General features: G+C 32.5%; 1 protein-coding gene across 1 annotated transcript in view; it reads left to right on the top strand.

The window, feature by feature from the left end:
• Positions 1–12,468, top strand: part of LOC145293101 (dynein axonemal heavy chain 3-like) — a 404,365-nt gene that overhangs the window by 266,646 nt on the left and 125,251 nt on the right. Inside the window, exons 52-54 of the mRNA XM_080139477.1 lie at positions 568–775; positions 1,738–1,998; positions 2,131–2,332. Coding sequence (XP_079995603.1) covers positions 568–775; positions 1,738–1,998; positions 2,131–2,332 — 671 coding nt within the window. The remainder of the gene's footprint in view (positions 1–567; positions 776–1,737; positions 1,999–2,130; positions 2,333–12,468) is intronic.

The raw sequence follows: 12,468 nt of genomic DNA, 5'->3' as shown, positions 1-12,468 counted from the left end.
TGAACAAAAAAGACAACAATGATAAGAAAATGTTTTAATCATAGATTACAGAGTTGTAGAAAATCAATGCCACTGTCAGCTAGACTTCAACTGCTGTCCCATCGACGAAATGTTGCATACTTTTGCTGTTTTACAAGTATTTTAAGAGAAGGTGCTCCAACGAACTTCAAGCCCTTGCACCCCTTCGATATAAATACACGCGACAAATCTGCACAAGAATCAAAATCCCACCCCTACACAGTAGAGATTCCTAGATGCCGGAAAGCCTTCTACTCTAATATAGTTTGTTCCTTCAGACTGCTAGATTTTGGAACTCCCTTCCGGGTTTCTGTTTCCTTGACTGTACTAACATACACAAAGTTCAAGTGTAATGTAAACAGACATTTTGCCGCTCAACTTCTTTACAAATTATGTCCCAGATAGTAGCCCCCCCCCCACATCAAAGTGGCCATTTGCCCTGTTTGGGGTGAAAATACAATTAAAAAAATAAATAAATAAAAAGTTTTGTGTTTGAATTTAAAAAAAAAATTGGTTTCATCTATTAGATTTGTCTTTTATTTTGAACAGATACATTCCCAATCCAGACTTTGATCCGAATGTTGTGAAACAAGCCTCGACAGCCTGTGAAGGATTATGTCGTTGGATCAGAGCCATGGATCAATACGACAGAGTGGCTAAAATCGTCGCTCCTAAGAAAGTGAAGTTGTTGGCCGCAGAAACTGAATTGGCAACCCAGATGAACAAATTGGACGCTAAAAGAGCGCAGCTGGAAGAAGTACGTCCTTTGTAACTGGATTACATTTTTACGTAGGGAGCAGATGTAAATCCCCTTCTTATGGAGCAGAAGATTCGGATGATTCTGTTGATACCTAGTTTTGTAGATTTTGTCGAATGCAGTCTTTTATTCCGGATGAAATGAAATCCTTTAAAGCTTTTTTTCCCTTATTCTGATGATGGTTATAATGATAATGATAATGATCATTATCATTTTATTTAAAGATTGAAATATCTATCGTTTCTACTTGTCTGTTGCATCCTCTGTTTGTGATTCTTTCAAACGTTTGCATCTGTTCCTCTACCTTTGTCAGGGTGTGAAAATGTGCACACCTCAAGGTCATCGCAAAATTCAGAATACTAAATAAAGATTTTAACTTAGATGGCAACGATATTTAGGCCATAGTTGGAGATTGACGTCGCATTGGAATACAATTGAGACGAAAATATATATATATATATATATATATATATATATATATATATATATATATATATATATATATATATATATATATTTACTGTTTGTATTTTGAGGTATGTGTTAAAAACTATTTTTTTAGAATTACATCACCAATCAGATTATTATTATTATTATTATTATTATTATTATTATTATTATTATTATTTGTAGATAATCTATCAATTAACGTTTATTTCCGGGTACTTTCCCAAATAAACCGTGACCATGCTCCTTCTCCCTGACCTCTGACCTCTCGAACGTCGTTTCGAACGTGCTCTCAAACGTGCTGAACGTGATCGCCGATTTGTGCACATGCTCTTTTCATAGTCGTTTCTTTCACACACGGCTCTACATTTGCATATGCACGTTAGCGCTCTGTTACAATTGTTTATAAAAACTAACATGCTTTCTTGTTTTTCTTCTTTGTTTTTTGTTGTAATGCTTGTTTTTTTTGTCTTGTTTTTAATATATACAATCAGGTCTTTTGATATAAATAATAGGTTGCTGATAAGCTCCGAGCCTTAAACGATAAATTTGAAGAGATGACACAGAAGAAGAAAGAACTCGAATACAACATTGACTGTTGCTCAAAGCAGCTCGACCGTGCTGAAAAGTTGATTGGTGGTCTTGGAGGTGAGAAAGATCGTTGGACAGAAGCTGCCAAAAATCTTGGTCTACTGTACGAGCACATCACAGGTGACGTATTGCTATCGTCTGGCGTGGTCGCTTATCTCGGGGCATTCACCATTGATTATAGGCAGGTATGTTGTACTAAACTTTCTAAAATCTATACAAATTTGTCGTTTGATATATTTCTTATTTTCTAGGCAGGTAGAAGGGATGGGTGGCACCCGGTGTTTCCTAACATATTGATCTTTATTATAACCCGACAGGAAATAATCAAGGACTGGCTTCAGTTGTGCCTTGACAGAGGAATCCCGTGTTCCTCAGTGTTTTCTCTTAACACGTGTCTTGGCGACCCAGTCAAAGTGAGAGCCTGGCAAATTGCTGGTCTGCCCGTCGATAACTTCAGCACTGATAATGCAATCATCATATCGAAATCGCGACGATGGCCACTTATGATTGATCCGCAAGGTGAGTAGAAATGTTACAGTCTTCTTTTATTTTTTTGTTAAACCTTGTGTAACATCTTCTTCTTTTTCATCATCATTTTCTTTCTTTTCTTCTTTTTTTTCATGTTAATCTTCTTCATTATCATCTTCATCTTTTTAATCATCATCTTCTTTCTTTGCTTCTTTTTTTTCTTCATCATGATCTTCTTCTTCATCATCATCATCTTCCTTCTTCCTTTTCTTTTTCGTCATTCTCGTCTATTTCTTCTTCATCATCTTCTTTACCTTCATCTTCTACATCTTCATCGTCTTTTTTTTTCATCATCATCTATCATTTCTTCATCATCTTATTCTTCATCTTCATCATCATTTTCTTATTATCTTCGTTTTTCTTTATTTTATCTTTATCTTTTTATCTTCTTTTTCTTCATTATCTTCTTCATCATCATCTTCTTTATCACAATCTTCTTCTTCTCTTTCGTCTTCATCATCTTAGTTTCATCTCCCTCTTCTTCATCTTCTTCATCTTCCTTCTCATCATTATCTTCTTCACTTTCTTTATATTCTATTTCACCTTCTTTTTCATCATCTCCTTCTTCATTTCAGTTCATCATCATCATCATCATCATCATCATCATCATCATCATCATCATCTTCTTCTTCTTCTTCTTCTTCTTCTTCTTCTTCTTCTTCTTCTTCTTCTTCTTCTTCGTAGGTAATCTATAAGCATATTTATGTAACGCTGACGAGGACAACGCTCCTTTCCAATATACATTTTCGTAAACAATCAAATGAATTTTCAACGAACAAACGCGTATTCGCTGCACCCGTTGTAACGAAACAGTGCGCTTTTATTGTAACATAGTGAGTATGGGGACGGCTACCGAGAGCGTAGGCCAGTGAACATTACAGCTGACGTCATTTCCTGATCAACTTGTAGGTATAGAAAGTTTCCGATGTTCAACCACGCGGTCACGCGAACAAGCATAAAAATATGTCTGTTTTACCGAACGTCCATGTATGTTCTTCTAAAGAGAAAGAACAATTCTCCATTTGGATAATTATTATAATTGCACATTGGGATGATTTTAATCTAATAAAATATAGTAAGTGAACTCGTTTTTGAACTTTCATTTCTATTGGAGAAAGTCGAATATTTCATTTTATTTAATTTTTTTTTGTTTACTGCAAAACAGACAATTTTTATATAATATTTTTCAGTCCGTTCTTTTAATAATAAATAAAACATTTCACTGAGTATTTCCAAATATTTTAAAGTTTTTATTATTTAAAACACAGTTTTTATTATTAAAATTTTATTTTTTTACAATCGATGAATTTCCAATATTTTAGCACCGGGCGTAGTTTATTTCTTTGAAATATATTTAAAACTTCAAGTTTTTGTTTTTTATAAAATTTTAACTGTAAATAATTTACATGACTGAAACGGGAAATGAAATAGAAAATTTGCTATTCTCTCCCGAGATATACGAATAACACAAATTAATTAAAAATTCATTAAGTAATCAGTTTTAATTAATTTTGATATGGACTAAAAATAAAGAGTACATTAAATAAAGATAAATATTTTTTTGTTTTATCTTATGAATAGATATTTTTGCACCGTGCTGAAATATTATTTAGAAAGCTATTTTTAACGGAAGGAGGGGGGCTTTCTAACTATTCTGCACTTTCACCTAACAATTTAATGAAAATACTATACACATAGATTCGAAAAAGTTGTAAAAAAAACAAAACAAATATATAACAAATGCATAGATATGCATAAATATATAACAAATAGCAAAGGCAAGATAAATTACTTTTCTATCTAACTGGATAAGTTTTTAGTGTTTGTATTTAATGTAAAATGTTTATTCGGTTCGAAAATCATAGTGTTTATCGATATATTTGAAAAAGGCAAATGGCGGCGAGCTCGTTGTTGAATACGTTAAGTTTGAGAAAATAAGTTCAAACTAAAAAACTATACAAAATACTGTTAGAAACTCACTCAATATATGTTACCGTGACATAGGCTGACATATATTGTGTATGTTTCTAATATTAGTTTGTAATACAATATCGTAGCTGTTTACTACATTTTCATAGTTTCTAACCAATGTTCACATTATGGTATGATTGTCTTTTAATAGTTTTGTGGACTTCATTTCCGTATTCATGTATTCTGCACTGATATGAAGATGAAGACTATAGTGTAGTATAGGATTCCTAACCATGTAACTGATGAAAATACACATTTTGATGAAAAACATGGGGGAAAAATGGACATAGAAGAACAGAAAATTAAAACTTTAAATATAATTTCTGTATTAAAAGCAATAGTTATTTAAATATTTCAACATATAATCTTGTGGGGGAAAATCCAGCTTCCCAATAAGGTTCACTCTGGATAGGAATAAAAATAATATCAGTCATGAAACATTTCTCCTCCACCGATCAAGGACAGAAAAGGTGAAGTTTAGCATCAAAACAGATACTACACTATGATCTTGTCCCGAAAGCCAAGAAATGTTTTATGTTTTATATGTTTCTTTAATTGTTTGTTCCCTAAATTCATAATTCGGTTTTATCATTATATAGATTGTATATTACTTTAAAATTACGTAATTTTACATAATATTTATATTTTATATTAAATAAAGTTCAGTTTCATTATTAATCGAATTGGGTTTCTTTTATTTTCTTTTTAACATGTTTTAAATCTCTTTTTAAAAATGCCCCCATATAGTGTCCGACAGTGATAGTTTGCCAAATTTTACCTACATTGCCAACAGGCATTTTTCAGTTAACAGACCTTCTACATCTCGGTGGTCGTGGTATGGGTGCATGTGAGAAAAGCATCAGCAGCAGCATATGATAGTTAATTAGCGAAAATATTAGCTTGCAAATTAAGCAAGCGTGCACGTGCTGACGCCACGGGAAGAAGTGGGAGAGAAACAGGAAAATAAAAAAATACAGCACGTGGTCGAACAAAGGAAGCGATCGAACGTGTTTTGACTCTTTGGGCGGCGAGAGAGAAAATGCGCCGCATGGTTGAAAAAAAACAAAAAAACCCAAAAAAACCAGAAAAGCAAGCGGTGAAAAAGACAAGTGTGTGAAAGACAGTCTCGACATCAGCGCGTGAGTGATATTTTGATACACAGTGAAGTGCATTGTCGGAAATTACTGGAATAAATGACCTTTGTATTCACCTAGAAAAATGCTGAGTAGTATTTTTTGTGACCTTCCTTCCTTGTTTGTTTGTTTGTTCCTGCGACGGTACCAGATAACGTGTGGGTCCCAGTTGTTGAAATGTAACGACATGGTTAAAGTGTAACAGCTACGTTACATAGCTTAGTAGTAGTAGTAGTAGTAGTAGTAGTAGTAGTAGCTATTGAACGTTTTGTGTAGCTTACATTCCATAAATATATTTTCATACTAAACACACACCTATATATATATATATATATATATATATATATATATATATATATATATATATATATATACTAGCAAAAGTACCCGTCGTTGACTGGGTTGAATAACAGCCTACAGAAAATGGACTCTGATTTATAAAAGTATGATAGGTTATGAAAAGAAAGGGTTGTAAAGAGATAGCTATGAATTTGGGGGTATCAAAACCAAAGCAAAATATGATGAAAGTAAAAATAAAATAGATAAACCCCATAATTTATTATACCATACCTATTCACACTGAAACACTTATCACAATATTCTGTGGATCTATATTAAAAAACCTTGTTAAACTTCGTGACATATTTCCATTCTATGGAGGTCAGGCGCGAATGAACACCCCATAATTTTATTATACCATATTTCTTCAAACTGAAACATAATTATCAAAGTATACTTACGCAGCCAGATAAGTCCAAGGATGGAGTACTGTTGCCACATCTGGGCAGGAGCTGCTAGAAAGGACTTATCCTGCCTTGAGTTCAAAATAGACTTCGTAGCCTTGTGGGGGGTGTCCTTTTCTCTTCCCTGCAACCTCTTTCTCACAGAAGAGGTGTTGCGAGTGTGTCTTTGCTTTATCGTTATTTTCATGGCAAGTGCTCGGCTGAGCTCCATTCCCCCTCGCCAAACTTTAACAAGAAACACCCGTCTAGCAGAAAACACTGTCACTAGTTTCCCCCACTCTTTTTCTGTGCCTAAACCTAAGCGTAGATTCCATGGGCAAAGCTTCTTTCTTAGAATTGCACGCCTATGGAATTGTCTCCCGTTTTTCTGCTTTCCAGCTGACTACAATATGGTTGTCTTCAAGTCTAACGTAAACAAGTTTTTGATGAGCCGTTCCATATAAGTTACTGAATCTCCATTACTAACGGTTATTATATTGTCCAATTTCTACTGTACACTCTTTAACCCTTATCCTTGAGTGGCCTCTTGGTATTGATAAGTGGTGATGCCTATGTAAAAAATATATCAAACAAATAAAAACAATGAAAAGAACTGTTTTGGGGATCGGGAAATAGGCACAAGTCTTTCTGATTCCGATACAGATTCCAATACCTCAAAAAATTCCATTTTTTTTTCTTCCCAATTCGAATTAATCATCCCGACACATCCACACATACACAGTAAAGTCTCCTATTTTTTCTTTCGTCCAAATGGATCAGAGGGAATTGCAAATTGCATTGTTATGATGACTGAACTTATGCATTCATGGCCTGAAAGTTTCATCTCTCTGTTGCAGAGATTGACAATGTGAGATTCTAAAAAAAAGCAACACCCATTCATGTACGTGCGACAGAATTCCTGAAAAAAAAGATAGATATGAAAAGTCTTTATTAAAGTTTGTGCCTATTTCCATTCTATGAAGTCCAGGCGCGAACGCAGACCCCACAATTTTATTATACCATCCCTATTTAAGTTAAAACATACTTATCAAAGTATTATTATGTACATCTATATCAAAAACACGTGTAAACGGTTTTTTTTTTAAGTTTTTAATTTTTTATTTCCATACTTTGTGGACCAGGCGCGTACGCAGACCCCACAATTTTGATGAATCATCATTATGCCAGATCAAACATACCCATTCCTTTGTCTCGATACATCTTCTATCATTATATGTGATCAGTTTTATATATATATATATATATATATATATATATATATATATATATATATATATATATATATATATATATATATATATATATTTATTTTCATAAGGGTGCCCGGAAAACTCGTCTCGGGAAAACTCGTCTCCGGAAAACTCGTCTCCGGAAAACTCGTCCCCTTTCGCTAGGTAGGAAAACTGGTCCCTTATTGAATAAATATCGATTGAAAACACATTTTATGATCGTTCTTGAAGGAGATATTGTTTTTTTTTAAATAGACTATAGCCCCCCCCTCCCATAATATTTAAAAAAATATATTTTTACTGGTTTAATTTTTTTTTTTTTTAAATAAAATCGATTTTCTAAGTGTCCGTTTTCTACCTAACTGGCCAACTTCTTAGTGGTTTCACTTATTTTAAAGCGTTTATTATGTTCAAAAACGAGACCGCATATTTTTTTATACTAATATAAAAAGAATTTACTTATTTACTGTTGTTATAAAAGGGTGAAATCGATTTTTCTACTTCGCCGATTATGTTGTGTGTTGTTTAATTTATTTGGAATCGTTTATTCGGTAAAGAAAAAAAAAACACAGAAAACAAACAAAAAAACATGTTGAGTGTTACGTGAGAACGAGAAATAATGTCCGGTATATCACATCTAAAGTCTTGATAATCGCTAAAAAATAGAAAATTAAAGAAATTACTGAGGGAGATTTGGTTTTAAAAAGAAAATAATAAATTTTAGGGTTTGTATTACTGTACACATAGATTCGAAAAAGTTGTCAAAAAAACAAATATATAACAAATAAATGTTATCAAAGGCAAGATAAGTTACTTTCCTACCAAACTGGATATATTTTTTGTGTTTTCATTCAATGTAACATGTTTATTCAGCTCGAAAAACATACAGTGTTTACCGATGTATTGGACAATTCAAAATGGCGGCCGACTCTCTCTTAAACACGGTAAGTTCGGGAAAAGGTGTTATAAATAATAAACTAGACAAAATACTATTAAAAAAAAAACACCGAATATATGTCAACCTATGTCACGGTAATATATATTGAGCGAATTTCTAACAGTATTTTGTTTAGTTTATTATTTATAACACCTTTTCCCGAACTTACCGTGTTTAAGAGAGAGTCGGCCGCCATTTTGAATTTTCCAATACATCGGTAAACACTGCATGTTTTTCGAGCTGAATAAACATGTTAAATTGAATAAAAACACGAGAATTATATCCAGTTTGGTAGAAAGTAACTTATCGGGTAACCCAACTTATCTTGCCTTTGATAACATTTATTTGTTATATATTTGTTTTTTAACTACTTTTTCGAATCTATGTGTACAGTAATACAAACCCAAATTTTAATATTTTTTAAAATATAATTTAGAGAGGGGGGGGGGTTAAAACTATATCTCCCTACGAAAAACAACCAACAAAAAATGAAATTAAAAAGATTCTTGATAAACGATAGCGGAGTTTTCAATAAAATTGATTAATAAATTTATTTAGTGATTACTTTTTCTCTGAACGATTGATTTTAGAATTTTGAAGTAAAAATTAAAAAAATTAAAAATGAGTTAACGAGAGATTGTTAGCCCATGGCATCTCTCGCGCCAAAAAAATATTTCGCTTTTAATTTATTAGTTAATTTTTGCAAAATTTGACAGGACGACAATAAATGTGGATAATTGATAGAATTATTATTTTAAATAACGCATGAGTGCATTTGGTATGAGAGAAAACAAAAACATAACAACAAAAAACTATCATAATTAAAAACCAAAACAAAAAAGTAACGCTCCCAGTTTTTAATTTTTTTGTTTTGTTTTTTATTATTGTTTTTATGACTCCAAAAAACATCGTTAAAATAAGAACCAAAAAAAATTGTAATTAACTTTGTATGAACATAATAAACGCTTTAAAATAAGTGAAACCACTAAGAACTTAACCAGTTAGGTAGAAAACGGACAATCGATTTTATTTAAAAAAAAAAAAACAAAAAAAAACATTAAACAAATAAAAATATTTTTTTTTAAATATTATGGGGGGGGGGGGCTATAGTCTATTTTAAAAAGCAATATCTCCTTCAAGAACGATCATAAAATGTGTTTTCAATCGATATTTATTCAATAAGGGACTAGTTTTCCTACCTAGCGAAAGGGGACGAGTTTTCCCGAGACGAGTTTTCCCGAGACGAGTTTTCCCGAGACGAATTTTCCTAAATTCATATATTAGTATTACTACTTCATTTAATCACATAAATTAACATACGAAAGTATAATTTTATGCGTAAACGAAGTATTTACTTCAACAGTTCTCAATACATAGGTAGAGCTAGGTAATAAGTTAGAAAAATATATACGGCAATTAAGCTACACAGAATATTCCGCGTTTCATCCACACTAGGATTCGTCATGCTTATGCGAATTGTTGTAGTCTCGCATTTTTATATACGCATATTCTATTGAACTTTAGTTAGCCAATAGTTTCCACCGCTCCCTTCCTAATCAATCAATGGGCAGGCACTTACAGAACAAAGGCCCAGTTGACCTTATGTTGAACCCTGCCTTTATATGTGTTTTTTAGCAGGGAGTGTAGATATCAAATTAGTTGCATGTGAATGTCATGTCGAAGAGTGTGAATGAAGTACTCTCATTAGCCATGGTAATCAGTGATTGAAAATTGTAATCATTAAGGGAAAGAAACTTAGTCTTGGCAGCATCGAATGTTACCATCAATATACAGCTCCATTCCACTACAGATTAGAGCTCTTCCTTTGCTATTTATTATCTTTGTTCCCCTACCATTTGAAATGGTTTCGCCCAAAAGGGTCTAAAAAGCATGTGTTTTACTTGCTATGATGACAGAATGGAAGGACGCATTTTTATTTATCTATATAATTATAAAATTCTGTGGAATTTGCTTGCTTTTTTGCTTGCTTGCATCTTTTCTTCGAGGATCGGGCAATTCTATATTTTATAAAAGGGATGGCAGGTCAATTTACACACACACACACACACACACACACACACACACACACACACACACACACACACACACACACACACGCACACGCACACACACACAAGCACACACATACACACACACGCATATATATACATGTATATATATTTATATATATGCGTATGGGTGTGGCTCAGAGGCTAAGGAATCGGAAACATCGAAACTTTTGAGGGGCATCAGAATCGGCATCAGAATCGGCATCAGAATCGGTATCAGAATCGGAAAAATTGTAGCTTCAATTCCGATTCCAAAAAAACGATTCCTTAAAAACATGTTGAACTTAATTTTACATTGTTGATAAGATAAAATGATGACTATTGTTATTAAGCTACCAGTAAAACTGAAATCTATACATCATAATAACATAAAAATCGATGTAAATATATTTTACTTGTGCAAAAAAAAAAAAAAAAAAAAGAAAAAGAAAAAAAATGACTTTTGCTTAGTTCATCAGCAGTGACAAACCTAACAAAAAAACTTCAATGAATGAGTGGACTTGAGATTTTTCACACTTTTACGCTATATACATTTAGGCGGCAGCGTTTCTTTGATTTCAAAATCTCATGTCTGTTTACTGGTCATAAAAGCATGAACTTAATATGCTAAGGGTCATAAACTTAAAGCGAATAATAAACGATTCATGACTATTAATATAATCGAAAACATTTTGTCAATTAAGTTTATATTCCTTCCACTAATAAAATGCAAATACACAAATGAAGGCTGAAAATTTGTCTGCTAACAAAAAAATGTAAATGCGTATTGTTTAAAAAATATTTTAAAGTGATTTAAAATATATTTTACTTAGATGTTTTTCTTTATATTTCGTTTCATATTTAAACTTATATTTTCATGTAAATATATAAGTTAAGTGATTATTTTACTATGTAAAATTATTATTGTTGTAGTAGTAGTCGTCAGCAAATCTCCCTAAACAAAAGTGAGATTCTAGCTTTTTTAAGGCAATTACGTATAAACACCCTGAAAATGCAAATGAGTTGTGTTGTTAACCAATCACTGACCACATTTGAATGTTGTGAGCATATTGATATCTATTGTAAATTCAGGTTCTCTGCTACCGGTGATACTATTTTCATTTCTTATGAAAGTTGTTCCGACTGGCAATTATCTTTTGTATTTTCGTCCGTGCTGACGGCGATACTTATATTTTCATCCCTGGTGCACATTTTTTCTTTTCTTCCTGTTTCTCATTCTTGTCTGTTTCCAAACGACCAAAGTTCCTTGATTAGTTACTAGGCTTTTGAGTAACCCGAGACTTGAAACGACCTGATTAAAAGGTCCAGATTTCGATTTGAAAACAGCAACAAATAAAAGACAATCATCTGATTTCTTTGAAAGCTTTTGTACAAAATATATGTTTAGAATCTTTTCAAATGTTCAAATTTTTTATAATGATTGAAAAGTGAACAGCTGAACAAGGCGGTTGATAATTTGTATTATTTAGAATTCTGTTCTCATCTTGGATGTAATCCTCAAACCGTTTCGACCAGTGTAACTCCCGACTATCTTCAGATGCATATTTGTTGCACCTGGGACTCTTTATATCAAAGTCAGGAATCTGTACAGAATTTCCAACCGAAACCTTTATGTAATCTATGGAGGTAGATTTTTCTCATTCTGTCAGCCATGACCGGGTAAAAAGTTTTAAGTAATTATATTTTTAGTATCGTCTGTACTGAGAATTAAACCATCAACCTCCAGAAGACCATGTGAATACATGGGACTGTGGTGTGATAAAAAATGCGCTCGAGTTCGACATGAAAATTCCCATGTTTAAAAAGACGCACCTGAAGGTGAAATGCTACATTGACTAAAACGCTGCGCGAATAACAACCAAAATTAGAAGAGTAGTCCGAATAATTCAAATCCAAATTATCAATCGTCATCTCAAAATTCTGAAACAAAGTACTTGGTAGTTCGAAACATGTAGCACAAATGATTTATCATCATAAATCACATCAACTATTATTATTATTATTATTATTATTATTATTATTATTATTATTATTTACTATTATTG

This window comes from Euprymna scolopes, chromosome 14 (genome assembly GCF_053919585.1).
Source record: "Euprymna scolopes isolate OS-2025 chromosome 14, ASM5391958v1, whole genome shotgun sequence".
Lineage (NCBI taxonomy): Eukaryota > Metazoa > Mollusca > Cephalopoda > Sepiida > Sepiolidae > Euprymna > Euprymna scolopes.
The sequence above is the reverse complement of the archived record's forward strand: the minus strand, read 5'-3'. Positions and strand labels throughout refer to the sequence as shown.